Raw genomic sequence first — 23,738 nt, 5'->3', positions numbered from 1 at the left:
GAGGGAGGGAGGGAGGGAGGGAAAATGGGTAAACGAGGAAGTTAGTGGCAGATGATGCTGAGGGTCGGAGATGACAAAGTCCAATGAGGAAAGCCAAGCACCCACTTCTTCTCTGAAGAAACTGTCTCAAAGTCTTGGGGTCATTCACAAGGCCAGGGACAATCTCATCTTACTCCAGGCCACAGCAGAACATCTCAACTGTAAAGCTCCAAATAGAGCCAACAGCTTGGGTCCCACTTGGTCACCAGATCAGAGGTCACACCTGTTTTCCTGCTTGACACTGAGCACTCAAGGCACTGAACCTTCACCCACAGGCAGATAACAGAGGGAGCTCCCACTATTCCAAATGGAAAGCCCTAAGGACTGGACTTTCAGGGTTTTCAACAAATACCCTGAACAGGAACAAAGCCAATACAGCACACTGCCCTTTATCCCGTGTTCAGTTTCCAATTCCATGCCTGACGTGTGTGGGGTAGGTGGGGGGTGGGAGGGTGAGCAATACAAGAGACCAAACAAAAAGGAAAAAAATAGAAAAGATTTAAAAATTAATATCCTTAGGAAGCAGTCATCAAACAGCACAATAAATACAGGCTTCTGAAAGAGGACTAGAGAACAGAAGGAAAGAATGGGGGAGGAAGGGAGAAGGACCAGACAGGGAAGAAAAGCAGGCTCTGGGAAATTTAAGACAGGATGGCAGTAATGAAGGAACAAAAACTAAAGGTAAAGAAATTTCCCAGAAACTACACTAAGAAGGAAAAATAAACAGGGCTGGGTGTGGAGCAGAGGGGATGGTGGTAGTCCATCCCTTCTTTGAAGACCCCACTGGTCCTCCAGCTAAATCTAATCACGCCTCTCCATCTTCCCCATCTCATTTCTGATTCAGTTTTCTACAGGGCACAACAGTAATTTCACTCAGTAAATGCAAAACTGTCTCTTTTGTTCACTGGTGTTTCCAATATCAACAAGATTGCTTAGTGTGAAACAGGCAATATTTAATGGGTTAAAAAAAGAAGAGAGAGATGTTCTAGAATTGCAAGTCAGGGAGCTCCATCTAGGAAGGCCCTACCAAATGCACATAAAAACGATTGAAGACTTCCTGTATACCAGAAACAGAAGGCTCTAAAGCTTGTAGTATTTACAAAGCAGACACCTGATCAGAATGTCCTCAGACTTCTAAATAGCAAGCTGGGAAAGTAGAAGACAATGAACAAATAATTCCTTACCTACAATGGATTCCCAGCCAAACTATCAGACAAGCCTAAAGGTAGCCCACAAGCATCAGGTTCAGTCCTTAAGGGTCCACGGTGGCTCTTCTCAGCATCCTTCTGTGACAACACTACTGAAGGAAGCATGCTGCCTGAGCAAGGATGAAAAGCCTCTATAGTATGCTGCCTTTCTGGGCTGTTGAAACTAGATATCCCAGCAGCAGAACAAGTATTAGCATCAGGAAGGCAGAGGCCGTTTCCCAGGAAAACTGCTGACATCAACTCTGGGCTGCCTAAGGAACCGCTAAGAGAGATAACATTAAAGGAGTAAGAAGTGACCCATTAACTTCTGTGGAAATGTGTACAGCCTGGCCATTGAAATGCATTTGAGAAGAATTAGCATCCAGTCCAAAGGCAGCAAACCAAGAGATAGCGGCGGAACTTCCAGAAACAAAAAAAGTAAAGCAAGAAACTGGACTTAGAAACAGGGCTACAGTCGGGCGTGGTGGTGCAGGCCTTTAATCCCAGCACTTGGGAGGCAGAGGCAGGTGTATTTCTGAGTTCAAGACCAGCCTGGTCTACAGAGTGAGTTCCAGGACAGCCAGGGCTACACAGAGAAACCCTGTCTCAAAAAACCAACCTCCCCCCCCCCCAAAAAAAAACAGGGCTACAGGTAAGTAAGGCCTACTGGGCTTGGGGTAGAATGTGCTAGGAATATTAGAGTCTCTCACAGGCCACATAAACTGTACAGGTGTAGTCCTTTAAAAAATAAAATGAGCTGAAAGTAGTGGCATACTCCTGTATGATCCCAACACCAAAGAGGTGAATAGAAAGGGCCACAAGTTCAAGTGCAGTCTGGGCTACAAAGTGAGATCCTCCAATGGTGGCGGGGGGGGGGGGGGGGTCACTCATTTTCAGAAAAAGCCCCTACCTTTCCAATCTTCTCACCTATGGTGTTTGCTCATTCTTTGTATCTCATTCCTGTGAAGTAATGGTGGCAGACACTGGTGCCACCATCCCAAAAAGGAGGAACACTGAAGAACTGAAGAGTACTTTGAAATAGTTTTATTGGCTCATAAGACCTTTGCATATAAAAAAAATACCCAAATCACTATGCAGTATTAAATCACAATTACATTTTCTTGTACCAATTGTAACTACCCAGAATATACATTTTTTAAAAGAAAAAAAGCCTACAGAACAGAATTTTGAAATGACATTATGACTTAAATACTATGACAAAATAGATAATTCCTTATAACATTACTTAATTGCACAAAGCTGCCAGGTATTTTCATAAGCATAATCATTGCACAGGGTGCAAATGAACACAATTTCAATGGTACACATTTAGCTGAAGTAACCACCTCCATCTATGGAACCCTTAATTTCTGGCACAAAATGTTGGTCTATTTTTAATGTTCCCCAGGCAACCAACTCCAAGATCCAGTGACTTTTGGCCTTCCTCAAGATACAAGCATCCTACTCATGGCCCGAGAGTCAACACCGCCTCTGCTTGAAGAAGTCAACTCCTCTCAGCTCCTCAGGCAGGTAGTCCTGGTCCACAGGCTCACTGTACATGGGGTTGTACTTGTACCCTTTGCCATAGCCCAAATCCTTCATCAGCCTGGTGGGCGCGTTCCTCAGGTGCAGGGGTACAGGAGGCAGGGGCCCCTGGTGACTCCGCAGACAGGCTTTTACATTGTTATAGGCACTGTACACCTCAATGGACTTTGGGGCTCTGGCAAAATAGACCACACACTGGGCCAGAAGCACCTAGGACACAGAAGGGCACATGTCACCAGGAAGATGGCACAGTTTCTGTTTGGCAGAGCACTTTATGATTCCTCCTAGTTAACTCTTACATGATTCCCATGCTTGCTTGTTTTTTAAGTTAATTTTTATAGCCCACTTTTCACTTAGTCTGGACAATTAGTAACAATGGAGAAAGTGTTACATGGTGAGAGCGGAACTAAATCAGTAGTTCTCATTTAAGGTATGAACTTCTCACTAAGTCAAATATTTCTTGAGCCCTGGTTCATAAAGCAGATGCCATGACTGTCCGGCATGGAGGTGAACCCACTGCTTCCTGTTCCCAGAAAGTTAAGGATGGTGTGAAAGCATGCTTGATCTGACAATCCTATAACTTCAGTAACTCAGGAGGCTGAGGCAGGAAGTTCTAACTTCAAGGCCTGCCTGGGGGCTAAAGAATGGGTTAAGGACTATTTTGAACAACCCATAAGACTGTTTAAAAAGTTAAAACAGGGCTGTGGATAGTACTGTGGAGGAGGACTTAACTAGCACATATGAGCTCTGGGCTCAAGCCCCAATATTATAAAACCAAAACCAAACCACAACCAGATGAGACAGGGAAGCTCTCATCTCTTAGGAGGCTAAGATTCTACATAACAAAGTTCAAAGCTGAGCAGCTTGTTCAGTGGACCTAACACACCTGTGATGAAGGCAAGACTTATATTCAAACCCACAAAAGACAGGGCACAGAATAAAGAAGATTTGCAAAGAACTGAGCTGGTATCTTACCTCACACTCGGGCATGCCTATAAAGTGACAGCCTTGGTAGGCAGCAACTGCTTGTGCTAATGCTGATGGATCTGCCAGGCCTATCATACAACAAGAGACAAATCGAAGTTTAAGTCACAGGATACTCTTGTTCCAACCTGTCAGTGTGCTGTTGTAAACAGCAACCACTACTGCATGCAGACTTAGGGATAAAATACCCAGCACAACTATATCAATTTATCTCTGAGCTCCAATCACATTACATTTATAGTAGTTGTTACTGTTTATTGAGTTACTGTTGGTGTCAAAATGGCCTCTTGTGGAAAAATATATTCCAGTAGGAAAAACAAGAGACTGATAAACATGACAGACACAAAGTTCAAAGCCATGAAGGCATTCATAAGAATGGATGGATGAAAGCACAGTATCTATAGTAAGAAAAGGAAAACTTTTCTATTCTTTGTCTTGAATGGTGTCCAGAACCTCCCATTTCTACCTGAGAACTAACGAATAAAAACCTTAACATTGGCTACAAAGCAAACCTAAACTCTCTCCTACACATCGGCATTTTGAATGACCTTGAGATCATCTCCAAAGAAGCAGAAACAGTGACTCTGTAAATAGTCAGACACATGCACATGGAGCAACCGACCACTGAGCTCAGAACAAGTCTTTCTTTTCCTACCTACTCTGCATGACTCCACACTAGAGTAAGCACACCCCCTCTCAGAACCCCCACCCCCACACAAACTCTCCTCCACTCACCGATGTCCTCGCTGGCAAACCTTACCAGCCTCCTGGCCACATAGAGTGGGTCCTCTCCTCCCTCAAGCATCCGGGCCAGCCAATACAGGGAAGCATTCTGGTCAGAGCCACGCATAGCCTTGTGTAGGGCAGAGATGCAGTTGTAGTGCTCTTCTCCTATACACCAGAACAACAGTCACGTGTCTGCCTTGTATGCCTACACGACATACAAAGCAGCATACTAAAACAGGCCCCAGTTGTGCTGGGGAAGGCAGGCATGACAGCTGCCCTCCAGCCACACTCAGTGGGGTAAAACCTGGATAAGCCACAGAGCTCACTCAGGGCTCCAGGCCTGTTTCACAGCAGGCCTATTCAGAGGAGAAACTCCTGACGGTTATACACACTGAGGACACTTAGACTTAGAGGCTGGCAAAGGAAATGGAGAGGACCATGTCCTGGTTCCATCTTCTGCCCACATAGAATCTATCTGAGTGAAACTGACTGGCCTGGTCATGGTCATCAGGGTTGAGAGAAAGTGGGAAGGACAGCTGATAGAGCTCATTTGTTCCTCAGTGGCATTGCCAGTTGACATCTTGGTATCTGAAGCCCATGGTCATTACACCATAGACTGTGGGGACATTTGTGAAGCAGGATCTTAGGGTATTGATAAATGAAATAATGGCTCTTAGCCTCAAAGCACTGTGGCCCCATCCTCACCATTTGGCCTTAGTTCATCTTTAATCCTAGATTCACAAGCAAACAGGTTAGCAAAATGTACTTTAGAAAAGACACTTAAGAACGGAATAATAGATGAACAGTTATCAAAAATAAGCAGCGCTCTTTACACATGTCCATGTCTTTTGACCATTCTCTCGTGGAAGTTTAAGAACATGACAGCTGAGAGGCAAAGTCCTCTGGTCCTAAGTCCTTCCAGAGAAGCACCTGCTCTGTAGACATCATGAGCTACATCAACAATGTGACAGTGTTCTGGTGGGCAGGGCACTCTGGCTCCAGGAACAAATCCTAGCAGCTGCTAAGATGACATTTGCTCTTCAAATAGAGTGACAAGAATCTGGTCTACCAAAGGGTAAGTATCTAAGTTTGCAGGCCCTTTAAACTTCAATTCCTAAGGAATTTCAGGCCAGGTCAAAGGCATGAATCTAATTACTAAATTTTATGAATAAGCAGTGTCCTCTGACTGGGGCTTCTCTAGTAAAGTGAGCCATGGTCCCTGGCTGAAGTGTCCTGAGTTTTCTACATGGCGTTAGCCCCTGTTTGGCCTCTTTGGTTTGGGCACTCTGAACCCTGATCTCTCAACAGAGCAGAGCATACGGTTGGGAAGGGATAGGCAGCCACCTCTAGTCCTTCATGCCTGTTAACCCTATACTCTCTAACACAGGTCACTCATCTTTACTGACTTACAGTGAACTGTACCATAGGCTCTAGCCTGAGGCAGTTTGGACCTGAACCTCAAACTCACTAGCAATGCAGACTTTAGCAAGTTCTCCATGCCTTGAGATTCCCACTAGGTAAAATGTTGTTTTAAACACACGGGCCTTGTACAGAGAGAACAGTACAGAACAACTAAACCTTTAATGTTAATTACTAGCCCACAGAAACAATGCATTTACTTTTGCTTTTATTACATGCAGCTTGAGAATTGGAGAGTTCATATTATTAACCTAAAAGCATGAGATCAATGCAGGGCAGACCATTTGTTCTCATTCAGAAATATCTTCACTCTAGTGTATAAACATCTGAACCACCTTACTGGATCCTACTAGGGGGCAACTGTGTAGTTTGTGAAATTAAACGAGATTAATAATAACAAAGCCTCTAATGGTAGTTTTTTGTTTGTTTTTGTCAAATCAGGGTTATAAAAAAACTCCAAGAGTCTAAGCTAACACATTTATAGGGCAACAGTTCTACAATTCTTGTTTCTGGAGCAGTCTGTAAAAGTATATTTCTTGAGAATGTGAGTTATATTTATGTGTGTCTGATGATCCCCTGTGGCACAGACATGCTGGTATGGATGGGCAGTGCAAGCACATTAACATAGGGGTATGACATATGGGTCCTCCCGGCTGTGCTACCAAGCCAAGGAACTTCCACTGCCTTCAGCTCCTCCTGGAATAGCAAAGGGCTAGTAAGAAGGTGCCCCTCATATAGCTCCCTAGGGCTGAACATCTCCAAGTGTCTCTTCTCAGTAACATGGTCTAGGTAGAGTGACTTAGTGACTCTAGGAGGTAGGCATGGGGTATATGCAGGCAGTGAGACAGCACATCTTCTCAGGAAGTAGACAAAGGTGAACTTTTTCCCCCTTCCCTTCTCCCTCTTGCTCCGGGCCCTGCTCAATCCCGCCCAAGGTTTTTTATTTGTTTCTCATTACGGATGGTTGTGAGCCACCATGTGGTCACTGGGATTTGAACTCATGACTTCCAGAAGAGCAGTCAGTGCTCTTAACCGCTGAGCCATCTTAACAGACCCCGATAAAGGTGAATTTTAGAATCAGTTTTAGCACATGCTTTGTGAACTGAGATGAGTTTTATATAAAGTAGGGATAATATTAATAAGCTACCTTATATGGTTGTTTGGGAAATCTAAAGAAAAAAAACTCAAAAGATCACTCATAAATGTCCTATGGATTGTGACTAGTGACCTGATAAATATGAAACAGTCAAAGGAAAGGGTCTTCTGGGCTGCTCACCGGGGAGGTAAAGACCACTGCTACTGGGCCTCCGGAAAAAGAAACAGGTGGGTGAGAAGTTGCTCACTGCTGAAAAATGTGCAGTTTGCTTTTATCGCGTGTTAGTATTTGGCTTAAAGCAAAGTAGGGTACTATGCCTAGATATTTTACTTCCCAGGCTTTTCAAGGACAAGATATTCAAGAGAGAGCATGCAAAAAGGCCGCTGGCTGGAGCCCACGCTCAGCACAACATAGATGGGACAGGGGTGACCAATGTGTCAGCACTAGTTACACCACACAGTATTATCAGCTAGGGATGCTTCAGTCACTCAGGATGTATGGCCAGCCAGTTCACTCATGAAAAGCAGTGACTAGGACCAGGGCCATTCTACAGCCCCACCCTCCAATTCTCTCCTGTAAGGAGAACTCTCATCATTAAGAAATACCAGAATGGAGGCACAGTCACTGTGAGACCGGGAAGATTCAATTATCAGCTTCTTCTCCTGGCAGGACTTTTAAAGGCATGGAGATTCCACTCCATAGTTTCGCAATGTGATACTATTCAGAGTCACACAAATGTTCTAGAATAGAGTTCAGCTTAATCTTCAATAAGCCATCTTCATCTCTACCTTTAATGAGAAGTTACAAATATGCTGTGCTTATGATATTTAATATTACCAGATCACAGATTTAATAAGAGCTGGGATATCTGCCATCTATAAACATGTTTCTGTGCAAACACCTAGCACATACTGCAAAATTCAAAATTTCAAAGCTACTATAAAACCAAACTATCAAAATCCTTGTAAACTCATCTTTAATATTAAAAATGGAGGATTTTTCAACTCTCAAATAAACCAATCTTTTCTGCCTCACTGACTTTGTAAGTGATCACAAGAATCACTGTCAACTGAATTCATGGCCTTTCAAACTGCCGTGTTCTCCTAGGTGCTATCAGACAACAAGGGGAAATCTACATCTAACCACCGTACAAGATGAAGGGGAAGCGTCCTATTTCAAACTCCCAAGCTCGTCTTGATTCTTATCAAGACAGCTTGTTTTATGCCTGTCTTCAGTCCTGTGTAGGAGGCTTACTTCCATTATAATATGCAGATCAAATTGAGCATCTGGAGCACGCTTTGGACCTGGCTGAAGGTCAGAGGGTGGAAAGAGCTGTGGGCACATTTGTCCCTGCACCTCTACTTTTCCCATCGTTCAACTCCTCACCTGCACGGTCATATAAAATGTGGGACCGCTGTAGGCCTTCTTTCACATCATTCTCAGTGATCAGAACTCGACTAGGAGAATAGGTTTGACCGCTCTTCTTACAGAACACCTTCCTAGAGCTTAACCTGGCCAGCACTGCCAGTTGCAGTCCATTCAAGCCCGTCCGGGCATCACCATCACTGAGGTAAGCCAGAGTGTCCACTGCTTTATCTTCTATGAAGACAGAGGGCCTGCAATAGAAACCAGTGTTCATTACCAACACACTCAAGGCTCAACTTCTCATTTGCAGCACATCGTAATTTAACTTCAGTAAAACATTCTGGTTCAAAGGTTCTAATATTTATTCTGAATTCATATTGTTAACATAGATAATTAAGCATTATTTAGACTAAGAACTGACCAAGTTTCCTAAGTCCTAAGGGTATGTCACTACACTTTACCAGACATGATCTATAGGGTATCTCACTCTATCTCACAAGCTGAGGCTGTCACAGTCTATCTATGAACCACAGAGAACCTCACTGTACAAGTTAATCTATACAGACTTGTACAAAGCAAGACAGCAAATGTTATGAAAAGTCACTGTTGATAAGTGGGCTGTCTGCTTCTAGCCTATAAATCATGAAAACTACTAGACATGCTAGCATGTCAGCATAGTGTATAGAAAGCCTATGTATGTCAAGGGTAATCCACATCTGATGACACAGGAATATTCGGATCACCTTCCACATGGGGTAAAGACAGCATCACATGTCTTTAATCAGAAAGCCCAAATCCCTCATCTTGCAAACAAACAAGGATCTCAATTACTCTGGCACAGCAGACCAAGGAACAACAGGTCTTTGGAATTTGGGCCATGGCATTCTTGGGTGGCAGCATGCCACTTTCTGTGGGTATTAATCATATAAAATCTTCCCAGTGTAATAAAGAGCATGTGGTACTTCACACTATCCTAGAAACTGATTAGAGGGCTCTCTCAGAACTTGAGTAAGTCACCTAACGTTTTAGGACTGATTTTCACAATAACATCTATTCATTTACATATTTTTCTGGTTTTTGGTTTGTTTGTTTGGTTGGTTGGTTGGTTTTGAGGCATAGTCTCTCTTAGAAGACCAATGAATGCACCCTTAACTTAGCAATCTTCCTACCTGATTCCCAGCAGTGGACTTAGGGATTTCTGTTATACTATCTAGACACAATCACTTCTAAGTTTAGACCTTTATAAAGAAGGTCAAACTATAACTATCTTTAAAGCCTGATTTGATAAAATTTTTCTCCCCAACCTCGTCAACCAGCTAACACATGTTATTTGGGATATTTTTGATTGAGTGACTAGTTGTATTTTTTTGTAGGAAAAATATATTTTTTTAAATTCATAGCTCATTCACGTCATTTCCAGTCTTCAGTTAAAACTATTTATGGTAACAATGAGTCCTGGTCACAGATGTCCAAACCAGCTACCTGGGAAACAGTGAACTAGGCTGGGCTAGAAAGCATCTTGAAGGGGAGAGGATCCAGCTGTCTGCTGGAGTTGGCATAGTGTTTGTTACTACCTACCCACCCACAAAAGTAATGGCTAATGTTTCAAAAGCAGCCTCGGAGGAGGGAGATGGGAGAACTAGAAACAACAATAACACACCAAAATTTATTTGAAAAAAAAAAAGCCATGATGAAATTTAATACTTTGTATGGTAATAATTCTTAAACATGACATTTTTTCTTTACTTAAGTTGTCCTAGATTTCTAGTCATTCATTCTGTGTCTTAGGGTTCTTATTGCTTTGATTAAACACTATGACCAAAAGCAGTAGGAAAGGGTTTATTTCATCTTACAGTTATAAGTAACAGTCCATCACTGCAGGAAGTCAGGGCAGCAACTCAAGGCAGGAACTGAAACAGCAGCCATGGAGGAAGGCTGCTTACTGGCTTGTTCTCCATGGTTTCCTCAGTCTGCTTTCTTATACAACTGAGCACCAACTGCCCAGGTGTACCATTGCCTCCCACGGACTGGGCCCTCCTACATCTATCAATAACTGAGAAAATACAGACTTGCCTAGAGGCAATGTGGATGCAGGCATTATGAAGTTCTCTCTTCCCAAATGACTCCAGTGTGTAGGTTGACAAAAATGCAAGGACACTACAGTTCTCATCATGTAACTTTCTAACACTGCTTTCTTCACAGACTCCTGAGGACCACCTGAGCCTCACAGCTCTGGTGAATGGCCTTTTTCCTTTCTAATGGCAGCTCCAACCAGCAGACACTTCACCAGAAGATTCACCACACATCTAGACTACACCATTAGCATTCTGTAGAGCCTAGGAAACAATTATCAACTAGAGATGGGATTTTCTTGAAGATGAATTAAAAGAAAATCAAAAGACACATACTGAACAAAATGTGCAGAGAAAGGACCAGAACCAAAGGGTCACCTGAGCGAGAAGGGCATGCCAGGGAGGAAGACGATGGAAACTGCCTGAATAATTCCAGTTTGCCTTGGAACTAATGAAAACGACATCTTTTGTCTCTGAGGAAAGCCTCTTCTCAACACAGAAAGTGTGAGCCCTAAACCATGAAGTGTGCTGTTAACCACTGTTCTCTTCTTAGAGACCCCAATAAGCACTGAGTGCAGTACTTGAGAATGTCATTTTGAAATTGTTTTTATTATCCTACAAAGATAGCACAAAGGCAGAGGTGGGAGGTCTATCCTTCTGTGGTAGTTCCAATGCCTGGTAGACAACAGGCATTCAAAATTTGTATAATGAGTGGGCTAATTTGGCTTTCTTATCATCTCAAGGCGAGACACTCTTTTCTTAAAAAAATAAAGCATTAGAAAACAAAATTCCTATTTCTATCAACCAGAAATAACACCTACATTGTCATTTGTTAATTTTCCTTTATGAGTCAACCAACCATGAAGAGTGTAGCTAATTTTTAAAACACTACTGGGATCATACTGTATAGTTTTATGCTCTTCAAATAAATAGCTGCTCAGACCTCATTTCTAAAGCAAATACATGTTATATTGAACCTACAAAAAAAAAATCAAAAAATAGAAGCACACAATGCTGGTCTTTAAAATTAGCACTGTAGTATATGTCCCTTCCATAAGTGTGTGCTTCAAAGATTTATAAATAGCACACTGTGACTAGAGCCTCAAGAGTAGACATGGGGTTATCCTCTTGAGAAAATTAGCTGCTCCCTTAAACATTAAACCACGGTGTGTAGTGTGTGTGTGTGTGTGTGTGTGTGTGTGTGTGTGTGTGTGTACACTGATACATGAGGAGGTATGAGGTTGATGCCCAGTATCTTCCTCAATTGCTGTCTATATTGCACCCAGAGTTTGGCTATAGAGCTAATCCAGCTAGCTGTCATTACAGGTTCTAATGCAGTTTGCAGTCACAGAGCCACCACTCCTTCTTTCCTTTATATGATTCATACTTGCAACTTTACCCTTGTCAGAGTATTTTAAAAACAGAATAAATCTGTCAGCAACTCTGTCCAAATAGTAAGAGGGGCTGTGCTGATGGCACTCAGTGGGCATAAGCAAAGCATGGATGACAATCCCCACTTAAGAACACCAGGCAGGAATTTCCAAGGTTCTACCCACCACTCTGTTACGTCCCGAACTCCTGCTTTTAAAAGCTGTGACGAGTAATTACATGAGGTGCATTAAAATACTCTGGGAGCAGTGAAGATAGCTCAGCAGGTAAAAGTGGACAGTGTGCAAGCCTGGAGACCTGATATCAATTCTGAGAACCTACATAAAGAAAGAACTAACTTCACAAAACTGTTGTCTGACCTCCCATATGCTGCATGATACAAATGTACTCATTCACACACATCATAACACACACACACACACACACACACTAATAAAAAATTAGGGTTAGAAAGAAGACTCAGTGAGTAAGAGCATGTAATACTCTTGCAGAAGACCCAAGTTCAGTTCCTAGAACCAACGTGGTGCAGCTCACAACCATCTTTGACTCCTAGTTCTAACTGGTTCTAACTGACCTCTTCCAGCACTCACATACCCACGCACTGCACAAGCACACAAAGTGACACACTGATACTATTATTATTATTATTAATAATAATAATAAAACTTTAAAAATACTAAAATTTAAAACTAAAATGTCTTATAATTGAATGAGGGGAGGAAATAATTCATACTATGATAAAATAGGAGCCAGTGAGATGGCTCAGTGAGCACATGTGCTTGCTGCTAAACCAATCTGAGTTCAATCCTTAGAACCCGTAGAGAAGGAGAGAACTGACTCTCAGAAGCCTGTCATTCCTACCCACATGCATACGTATATGCACATGCACATATATGCACATGCACGTATATGCACGTATATGCACATGCACAGAGGGGGGAGTGCTCCAATTTAGAAAGAAACTTCAAAAGTTAAAGAAAATTAATTGAGAGTAAAATCTACTTTGGAACTAGACTGACCAAAATTTCATAGTATCCTGCAATAAAATAACAAATAGCAAACTACACTGTGATGAGGTCACAAACGGGAACTGGCAGGATGACTTAGTAGGTAAATGCACTTGCTGCTAAGCCTGAATTCGATTCCCAGAACTCACGTGGTAAAAGGAGTGAACCAATTAATACGTAAGCTGTACTCTGACCTCCACATGTGTTACATGGCATACATGCACCAAAATCCACATGCAAAATAAATGAAAAACAAAATAAAGAAGTAACATGACCAGGTGTGGTAGCCCATGAATTTAAACCCAGGAGGAAGAGGCAAGTAGTCCTGAGTTCCAGGCCAGCTTGGCCTACAAAGCAAGTTACCAGGACAGCGGGGTAACACAGTGAGATCTTTCTTTAAAAAAACAAAAAACAAACAAAAATAGCAACAACAAGTAACAACAACAAAGATATAAAAGCTTCTGTAATAAGGAAAAATTGGCCAAAGCAAATGCATGTGAAAATGTATTTCTGGTTAACAAGATACAGAGGTAAAAGACTTGGGACCTAGCTTCTCCAACTGGAGAAAAAGCTTTGACCTAAGCAGATCACAGGAAACTCCATGGTCTCTTCTAGAGGCCTGAACTCTTTCACACATTAGTTTTTGGGTATTATTCAGCACATGATACTGGAAAGTAAAATTATTTGTAATTTCATGGGAGAACCAAAGAAGCCAGCCTGGCTCACTGAATAAAAAGAAGCAAGAGCTGAGATGAAGTCTTTGTAAAGATGCACTTAAGTGACACATGTCACTTATGCTGTCTACCTGGACTCAAGACACCTGGTTTGAACTATAAACCCCAGAATGACCTTAAACTTTACATCATCTTTCCTCTACTCCTGAGTGCTGGAATATAGGCATATATGACCATGCCCAGTTTTTTCAGTGCTGGGAATCAAACCCAGGACTTCAGGCATGCTAGAAAAGCACTCTACCAACTGAGATACATCCCCAGTCCCAAAACAATAAAGACTTTTAATATTTTTCTATTGTCATTCATCAGTATATAAGTTCTAATCAGTGTGTATCCTTTGTATTGTTTTAAACAAACAACTACATTCACCTCATTATTAAGCAAATAAGTTTCATCTTTAGTGAAAAAACTTACATGTACACTAAATAACTATTTTAAAATAATTTTAGCCAGGCAGGGGTAGTGAATACCTTTAATCCCAGGACTTGGGAGGCAGGGGCAGGTGGATCTTGAAATTCAAGACCAGCCTGGTCTACAGAGTGAGTTCCAGGACAGCCAGAGCTGCACAGAGAAACCTTGTCTTGAAAAACCAAAACATAAGCATCACCATCATCATCACTTTATGAATCATCACCCATCAAAGTCTGACTTCTATACCTCTCTTATATACTTGGGGTCATACGAGTTCTTGAAGAAAAGGCTCTCTAGTATACCAAGTTTAAGGAGCTCTCTTGTACAGACGACCAGAGCGGAATACTACGAGCTCTTTGCTTGTCTGGCTCTTATCACACTACATGTTCTCTACAAGCACAGAAATGTACTTTTCTTTTTTTTTTTTTTTTTTTTTTTTTTTTTTTTTAAAATCTCCATTGTAGTTTTCCTGGACAAAGATCTTCTCTTTTTTTTTTTTTTTTTTTTTTAAAGATTTATTTATTTATTATATGTAAGTACACTGTAGCTGTCTTTAGATACACCAGAAGAGGGAGTCAGATCTCGTTACGGATGGTTGTGAGCCACCATGTGGTTGCTGGGATTTGAACTCTGGACCTTCGGAAGAGCAGTCGGGTGCTCTAACCCACTGAGCCATCTCACCAGCCCAGAAATGTACTTTTCAACATGCACAATACCCAGCAGCCAATACCTAGCACATCTAGGACTTTTAATGCCTCAGGAATGCAGAGATTAAAGGCCTAAGGAATTTTCTTTTTAAAAGCACGCAGGCTGGGGTGGAGATAGGTGGAGCTTAGTGGCTGAGCAACTGAAAAGACCTGGATATGAACCCCAGCACCAAAACAAGCAAGAAACTGAATATTTCTGTGCTGCTGCAATGGAGACACTGTGTGTGTGTGTGTGTGTGTGTGTGAGAGAGAGAGAGAGAGAGAGAGAGAGAGAGAGAGAACTCGGATTTGCAAATACAATCTAGTGGCGTAAGCATCACCTGGATTACTCTTAGATGCCACACCTGCCACCTCACACACGTCCTTCAACAGTCTAGAATTCTCTGTGCATGTTCTAGTTTCTACCTAGAGCATCAAAATATATCACATCAAATGGATGCACAGTATTCCCAGAGAGGAGTCAATGACTGGGAGCTGAGTCTTTTCTTCTACCTAGATCAGTGTAACCAACCTGATTAATGTGTGTAAGAATGAACATAGAGTTGACACTAGTAAATAGTGACTTGAAAGTAATACTTTATCCACAAAAACTGAAAGTCAAAAATTATTCTTGGCAATTGAGGTGGCAGCTACTTCTTTCAGGAAGTCACCTAGAAAGTGTTTGTTTTTCTGTGATCTACAACATCTCCTAACTTCTTGTCAGTAATGCTAGCCATTCAGTCATCAATTGTGCTAAGGTTAATACTTACTTTACTGTGAAAAAGGGATACTTTACCAAAGAAAAAAGGTTCTCATACCTGGGCGATTACCTCCTCTGAAGGATAGTCCTGAAGAATTAAACCATGGTTTTCACATTGAAAGCTACGATTTATTCAGGCTCTAACCAATCACCAAGCAGGTAAGATAAGACTGATGGGTGATGGGTATATAAACAAGGACAACTTCCCATTTTCTTAGCATACCCAGGAAGGAGGAGGACAGAAGAAGCAAGCAAGAATGAAAAGAAGCCATAACTAGGATCAGCTCTAAACAACTGACAACAGTAAGCCATGTTGGATATGGGAGGTTTGCACTGACGGCAACGCCATTTTAGCAGGTCTGTATCTATATGAGGTCTTAATTCTTCTACTGAATCTCCTCAGACTTTATGTGCCTGCAGATCATCTGGGGATCTCTTAAAGCACGGAAACCCTGTGCATGAAGATGAGCCCCACAGTTCTACTGACCTCAGTTCAATCATGACAGAGCAGTGAACAAGAAGCCTGGAAGCACATGGATAACTCAGACCCAGGAAATAAAAATGACCCTAAATATGCGGGACATAAACTTATAGACACATTACAACTAACATATAGGATAAAAGTAGTTTCCTATTGGTTTTTGGTTTTTTAAGACCAAAAACCTGTGTAGCCCTGGCTGTCCTGGAACTCACTTTGTAGACCAGGCTGGCCTCGAACTCAGAAATCCGCCTGCCTCTGCCTCCCGAGTGCTGGGATTAAAGGCGTGCGCCACCACTGCCTGGCTTGCTTTTCTCTTTTCAATTTGCCTTTACCACATGCTGACATGAGTCTACACCTGACCCATGGATTCTCTACAGCCTAAAATTCTATCAGTCTTTGACAGAAACAAAAAAAAAAAAAAAAGCTTTTTAAAATGTGTTTTACTAAACATGTGCAGATCTTTTCTCCTTGCCCCTATTCCCTAAACAACAGAGAGTAACAGTTATCTGTATAGCATTTGTATCATATTAGGCATTGTACTTTAGGGAGGGTGGAAGCACAGTTCAGTAATAAAACATTTGTCGTGAACAAGGTATTGAGTTGACAGCAAAAAAAAAAGTTAAAAACTAAAAAACAATCTAATCAGAATTTGAAGTATACGGGGAGAATGTGTATAGATGTAATGCAAGCACTGCATCTTTTTATAGAGAGTACATAAGTACCTACACATTTACTCGTGAGGGGTCCTTGAACTAACCCTCTAAGACAGAGAAAAGACTATAGTAGATACAATGACCTGAGACCCAGCCCACAAGGGCCCCTGATACGACAACAATGGTCAGATAACAGCAGGTCCCAAACTTTTTTTCTGGCCAACTTCTAATGGCCATTCCATAACTGTACTCTACAATGAAGCAACTTCATTCTGCCCAAAGATCCAAATACTTCAAAGTTTTTTTTTTTAATGAGGCATGGTGGTAGTGTTCTTCCCAAATATAAGACAGAAGCAAATGAGAGAATGCAGACACACAGGGAGAAACTGTTGAAACCTAAAACCTGAGGGTACAACTATGCCTTGTACTTTAATCCTCACTGAAAAGTGGCCCCAGAACTTGGCCTTGGAGCAAGCACAAGCAGCTGTCTGGTCTACAGCATGTGGAGGTGGGCAATGGTTTCTCCTCAGACCACATGATGTTCTACTGTATTATTTCAGTCAGCACATGAACAAATGACTTCTGAACAACATTTCTAACAATAAAGAAAAACCTCTGACCCATGAAATCAAACGGATTAACCACAAGAAAGGCTACGGGTGGTCACGATGCAGAGTTAGTCAACAAAAGGAATGAGACAGTCTCTTCAGCCTGTCACTTTCAGACCATGTCACTTTCAGTAACACTTCTTTACTTTTATGGAAATGAGCTTTGGAATATACAAAATGTTTTAAGTAATTGTATGGGTAGAATTACATTAGCTTTTCCTCAATACTTTGAAAATTACACTGTGTGGCAAAAAGAAATCTGAATCTAACACAAATCTTCAAACATGTGTAAATTAATTCTACAGTATATATCTATTTCTTCTATTTAATGAGTGGCTTTAAGCCTTTAAATAAGGCTTCCTATAGTCTTTCTAAACCTTTAAAGTAAGTGAGAGAGGAAAAAGCATGAAGCATAAAAGCAAATGCCCTGGTCACCACAATAATAACAAAGCAATGCTAACGCTCAGAGATGCAGACACACCTCTCAGTAGACACAAGATGCACCTTAAGGAAAGGGAGCCTTAGGCAGGTCCTGCAAGGCAGAAGCAAACACTCTCCTCCTCCTTTAGCTTCCTTACAGGCAGACCAATGGCTCCACTTGGCCTCACCCTTCCCCTGCCTAAGGCCCAGCCCTCTCTGGCCCTCCGCCAAGAGATTCCCAGGGAGGTGTGGGCACCCAGGGGCTGCACACAATCTACTCACTCAGAGCTGCAGTTGCTGCTGTGGCTCAGAGGGTCAGTAGGACGGCTGGAGTCTAGGACATGGATTCCCAGTGAGTTGATTGCTCTCATTAAAATCGTCACCATTGCCTCTACTGGAAGCTTCTCAAGAACAATTACCCGACAGCGGCTCAGAAGGGCGGCGTTGACTTGGAAGGAAGGGTTCTCAGTGGTCGCACCAATCAGCGTGATTGTCCCGCACTCCACGTGAGGAAGGAAAGTGTCCTAACCATGGGAGGAAAAGAGAAGAAAGTGATTCCACTCAAGAGCCACGTGCAGCATCCTACGTAAGTTGCCTATCTATTCCTTCATTGTCTAATTTTACCTTTTCAGGATATTCATCAGTTTAGACACATCCATTTCAAGAGTCTCTGTCTTAGTTAGCATATGTAAAGTGCAACTTCTGGGTGCCAGTGTCTAACTCTGGTCTCTTGCTGGAAGAACACGGTACTTCTCAGGTACAATTCTAACAGCTCCAACATAAACTAGTTCTTGGTTAGACAAGTACCTTCTACCCACTGATGAGCTAGTACACAGTGTGAACATATGCAACACCAGCTTTCTACAGAAGATCATTGTTAGTATTTCTAAAATGTTTTTCTCCTACATACTTCAATCATCACCTAACTGTTCTTAAGGAACTGGTGAAGATGCAGCCAGCAGACATTGTCTAAAGGGGAAATGTCAACTCACTGGTCGCATATTTAAGCCCAAATCAGGCAGAACGCTAAGGTGTTGGTATACGCAAAGAGATTCAGATCTGGAGAAAAACGGTTTATTAGTTTGGGGAAATATTTCTACCTATACGTAAAAAGCTGTAACAATGTAAATCAAAGAAAAGAGTATGCCTGAAAATATTTTTTCTATTTAGGTAACTCAAAAAAGAAGTTTTACATATAAAAACAAACTATCATTTTCTTTCTAAAGGGTTGAAAATAAACAGAGCATTATCTTACAATTTTTACCTTGGCACAGAAAACAGAAAATAATTTTGAACATAAAAATAGTGGGGAAAGATAAAACCATGAACTTTGGAGGGCAGGGCAGAACTAGAATCCAGGGTTTTCATAAACTAGATAAGTACTTTATACCCTAGCCTTAAATAATGATCTTTATATTGAGTTCAACTAGTCACAATGTCTTTTTAGATTAAAAGGCTCTAAAAGTTGGAAAATGGATCAAAAGAACCTTTTCTTCTACAGACAGCTCAGAGATATGGCAATTATTTCATTTATCAGAGAGAGAAAGCATTCTCTTGTCATCTAAAAATACTTTAAAGAAAGAAAGAAGAGAGAGTAAGGGGGGGTTGAGGATGGATGGCAAGCCTATGTGTCTTGAGGAAAGTTAACATTTGTTGCAGGTTTATATTGTTTTATACTTTACAACCTGATCTTACATTCTATGTATCTTATCTTACATACATAATATCTAAAAATAGCAAAAAGTTAATATACCTGCTGAGATTTATTGAAGCGATGAATCTCATCAATAAAAAGGATGGTTTTCCTTTTGAAAAAGCTCTTCTCATTCTGAGCCTGCTTTATGACATCTCGCACATCATTTGTCTTGGCATTTGTTGCAGATAATGTCACAAACCTTATGCTGTGCTTCTTGCTGTTGTTGGCTATGATGTGAGCCAAGGTGGTCTAGAAAAAGATATGCAAAGTTTAAAAACCTAGTCAGACTGGGCAGTATGCATAGGTACCAAAAAGTATAAGTACCATAAGTATCATATCTACTTAGCCAAGTACACTGAACCTGGAAGAGTGCTGAAGCATAGAAGGACGATACATAAGCATTACAATGAAAATCAGGAGATAGTTAAATCTTAGGCCAATTCTGACCATCCTCCATCCTTAACTCCTTTTGATTCTTTATTGGTGGACTCTTTAAGCTCTTATGAATCCCAATAAAGAATAGAAGTCTTGATTTAGCAAAGCCAGGGTGACAGCTGTGACCTCTCACCAAAGAGAAAATTCTTTCTCCTTTGGCCAAGAGTATAATGCTAAAGGCCCCAGGATAAGAGCTGATCCCAGAACCAAGCTCAAATGGGAAGCCAGCAGATTAGCTGAGAAAAGCAAAATGAACAGCTTCTGAGGGAAATAAGCAGCTAGCATATGAGACAGCTACATGCCACTTGTGCACATCCACTCTACAAGGAAATTAAAAGGAGCAATTTGATCTTATTAGTACTTAGAAAACAAAGGAAAGACTCAAGAAAACCTTTTTAAAAAATAATAATAATTTGTTTTATGCAATAAGAGTGTTTTGCCAGCATGAATGTCTACACTATGTGTGTGTCTCTTGCCCTGGAAGGTCAGAAGAGAGGCTGTCAGCTCTCCTGGAAGGCGGCACTGGATCCCCTGGAACTGCAGTTACAGGTGCTTAGCACCATGTGGGTGCTAGGAATTGAACCTGGGTCCTCTGGCAGAGTAGTCTGTGCTCTTAACTACTGAGCTACCTTTCAGGCCCTCAAGAAAACTCTTAATTCAATATCTGGCACCGCTCAATAAATGTGTATTTGACACTACTAATACTACTGTTAGCAATTCAATATTTAAAATGGGAAGAAAAAAATAAGAGAGAGAGAGAAGGTTGCTTGCCGAATGACAAATTATCCCTGAATAGAAAGGTAGTACTTTATTTTCTGGAAATTGTACAGTTGAGTGTTACTAGACACTGGCGGCCTGGTAATAAATCCCAGCTTACCTGTGCCTTTTGGAATTAGGCTCCCCCATCATATAGGCTTGTAACTATCACCACATGCCTCACTGAGAAGCCTTGGCCTAGTAAATCTCTTGTACTCAATTCTCCATGACTCACCAGTCATTTCCCTGCAGACCTTTTCAAAGCTTACAAGCATCAATAGCTGACTATTTCCATGTCGTAACACAGATGTCAGAATTGCTACCAATGCTACTGACCGAACCCCTAAATGGAGTAACTACCATTAAATCTTGGAGGAGTGGGCAAGATGCTAACAGTCAGCACCCTAAGCAATCAGCATGTTATTTTGAGAGCTGGAAGTGTAGCTCAATGGTGGAGTAGAGTGCAAGGGCCTGGGCTTAAAAAAAAAATGTTATCTGGGTACATGTGATTTATGCTTGGCCAGAGAGAACATGAGTACAAGCAGACACAAAAGGAATGATGTATTCCAGCAAATAAAGAGGTGTGGCTGAGAGGAGCTGCAAAGGAAAACAGGATAAGCATCAGGAATGTGCTTGTGAATGAAGCAGTCTGAACCGTAAATTGAGAAGAGCTCTTTATAATCCTGGGCCCTTTCCTGACTGTCCACAGGACGGTCCGGGTATCCTATGAGCAGGACTGTCACTTCACCACATTTTCTCAAGTATTCTTCCAGTGACCTGTTCTCTAAACCCACGGTATTCTAACCAGTCTCCTCTGGCTGTGGCTAAAACAGAACATTGATGCTTTTCTCAAGCAGCAGTTGGTATGGGAAAGTTATGGAAATGCCTGTTGAAAACGAATCACAGAAGAGAGACTTCTATTAGTTCCAAAAACCAGTTAGAATAAGCCAATTAGTGGGAGAGGGGGTCAAGTATAATAGAAAAAATTTAATTAGTTTTCCACAACAAATGGAGCATACAAAATGTTTCTTCCCCAATGTTTGCAGCATGTCCCCTGCCTGGAATTGGGTCACTAAAAATCATGGATATGACCACAAAGATAGCTCAAATCTCTGTCCACATCTCTGCATAAACCAAGAAAATTGGGCATTTTCTTGTGAAAAACGCCCAACAAGGGGTCTGGGGAATCTGGGGAAATGGCATGCTTGCTTGCGTATTACAAACTCCGCTCACGCATCAGGACCGCGCCCCCAGGCCTCCCTCTCCAGAGGAGGGGTCCGGAATCTAAGGACCGCACCCGGCTCAGAATACCTCCGCGGCCCTTGGCAAAAACAGCAAGAGCAGCACTCACCTTACCGCAACCTGGCGGGCCCCACAAGATGAGCGAAGGGATCTCATTGGCCTCCAGTAGCGAGCGGAGCAGAGTCTCCTGCCCTACGGCCCTACTCTGCCCGATGTAGTCCTGCAGCGTGTCTGGACGCATCTTGTCAGCCAGCGGCTTGCCCTCCAGCATCTGTCGGATCTCCTCCGCCGCCAGCGCCCGGGGATGCGCGCGGCCCGCGCTGACTCCGAACGAGGCGTCGGCGGCGTCCGCATCCCAGTGCCCGGGATCGTCCTCACCGTCCACGTCCGCGTCGCCATCGCCGTCCACCCCCGCCTCCTCCTCCTCCTGCGCCTCCGCCTCATCCCAGCTGCGCGGGGATGCGCTGCCTGCGGCGGCTGCAGCCGCTGGTCTCTTCCCCATACCCTTTCTGGCGGGGCTGCTGGAGCGGGCCACCGGGAAGTCCGGGATAAGGCGCGCACCGCTGGGCGTGGGCGGTGCGTCGTAGCTCTCACGGCTCTCGGTCTCGCCGCCGTCATCGCCCTCCTCGCCCTCGCCTTCGCTGCTTTCGGCCGCCGTCGGGGTGGCGGGCTGCTTCAGCGCCGAGCTCTCCGACAGTCGACGCCTCTTGGCGCCGGGTGGCGAGGGCCCCTTGGCCCGCTCCCCAGCGCGGTGAGAGCCGGCCGCTGGCTCCGCGTGCCCCGCAGGGTGCAGCAGCAGGCAGCGGTCCAGGTGCGAATTGATGTGCGCGGCGGGCATCATCTGCTGGCACACTGGGCACTGCACCTGGTGCAACTGCGACAGGAAGGGGTCGTCTTCCGGCCCGCTCACCTCCATGGTGGCAGCTGCCCTCCCTGGCGCCCGTGCGGCTGCACCTGCCCCTGAGAACGCCGATGCCCGCCGCTAGGCCCGGTGCCGCGCGACCCTCGCGCGGGTAGGGAGCAGGACACGCACGGGCCGAGGGAGGGCGCCGCTCATGCCTCACGTCCTGAGCTCCCGCGTCAACTCGCCCTCGGCCCGCAGCTGGCAACGCCTCGCGAGTCGTGTCGGGAAGTGTAGTCCAAAGCGGGCAGAAGACTCCGCAACCCGATGCCCCCAATCGCCGCCGGCAATTTCTCGCATTGAACTTTGGGAAATGTAGTTCTCCGTCACAACAGGCCCTCTCGTCTTCTTCGGTCCCTGGGAAGAGCCTTTCTGTGGCGCTGCTTGGATAGGCGTGGTGCGCGTGCGCATGCCTGCTCAGTACCGGAAACAACCGCCTTCGAGTAAAACCCAAGCGGAGGGAACTTGGGAACCTGGCTTTCCAGGATTTTGGCCTTCTGGGTGCGGAACTAGAAATGCTGTCATCAGGGAGAATATTTGTAATAAAACTAAAACGAAGTGGAAATACCCCAGAAGTGCCTAGGAAGCTGGAGAAAGGGCTTCGACATAAACACACAAGAGCTACACAGGTAGACAAAGTTCAATTCCGAAGGCTGCTCAAGGAAATGCAATAAAAGGGATTCCCTCCCCTGTGCCCCTTAATTTTACTTTAGGACCTGTCGCCCAAAGTACTTGCTTAATAGTTATCTCTAGCTGATATAATAGTCGTAAACTGAAAATCACCGTTGTATCCCAATAACAAAATGATGGCAGGCAGTCCTTAAAGGTATTTCCAGCAGACAGGAGCAGGAAATGAGTACAATAGGCATTTATAAATGTATATTCTCTGGGTGTAGTGCTGTGTACCTTTAATACTAGTACTCAGGAGGCACTGACAGGTGGATCTCAGAGTTTGAGGCCAGCGTGGTCTACATTTTGAGTTCCAAGTCAGCCAGGGCTACATAATACAAAATTGTATTTTTACTTTTGAAAAGCAAATTTAAAAAGTTAGTGTGGTAGTCTACATCCATGTATTACTGCTTATGATTTTATTATGCTTTTCTGTAAGTTACTCCTTGGAAAGATG

At 43.1% G+C, this 23,738-nt stretch overlaps 2 protein-coding genes across 3 annotated transcripts in view; one reads left to right on the top strand and one right to left on the bottom strand.

Moving 5' to 3' along the window:
• Positions 1–2,254: 2,254 nt before the first annotated feature.
• Wrnip1 (Werner helicase interacting protein 1) lies at positions 2,255–22,835 on the bottom strand. Its single transcript, NM_030215.3, has 7 exons — positions 21,821–22,835; positions 19,336–19,527; positions 17,865–18,106; positions 8,383–8,612; positions 4,491–4,646; positions 3,747–3,826; positions 2,255–2,981 (listed from the first exon to the last, which is right to left on the bottom strand). The coding sequence occupies exons 1-7, from the start codon at positions 22,625–22,627 to the stop codon at positions 2,706–2,708; spliced, it is 1,983 nt and encodes a 660-aa protein (NP_084491.3). The 5' UTR covers positions 22,628–22,835; the 3' UTR covers positions 2,255–2,705.
• The window catches only part of Mylk4 (myosin light chain kinase family, member 4), a 105,950-nt gene continuing 100,303 nt past the window's right edge, over positions 18,092–23,738 (top strand). For both annotated transcript variants that reach the window (XM_006516670.3, XM_006516666.3), the window contains exon 1: positions 18,092–18,168. In XM_006516670.3, the coding sequence (XP_006516733.1) occupies positions 18,113–18,168 (56 nt within the window). In that variant the 5' untranslated portion in view covers positions 18,092–18,112. The remainder of the gene's footprint in view (positions 18,169–23,738) is intronic.

This window comes from Mus musculus, chromosome 13 (genome assembly GCF_000001635.26).
Source record: "Mus musculus strain C57BL/6J chromosome 13, GRCm38.p6 C57BL/6J".
Taxonomy (NCBI): Eukaryota; Metazoa; Chordata; class Mammalia; order Rodentia; family Muridae; genus Mus; species Mus musculus.
Note: the sequence above shows the minus strand (reverse complement) of the source record. Positions and strands in the feature narration are given on the sequence as shown.

Coding starts and splice junctions, on each gene's coding strand:
- Wrnip1 (NM_030215.3), bottom strand. CDS start 22,627: ATGGAGGTGAGCGGGCCGGAAGACGACCCCTTCCTGTCGCAGTTGCAC. Junction 19,528..21,820: donor GCCCGCCAGGTTGCGGTAAG/GTGAGTGCTGCT, acceptor ATCTTTTTCTAG/ACCACCTTGGCTCACATCAT. Junction 2,982..3,746: donor TAGGCATGCCCGAGTGTGAG/GTAAGATACCAG, acceptor TCTGTGTCCTAG/GTGCTTCTGGCCCAGTGTGT.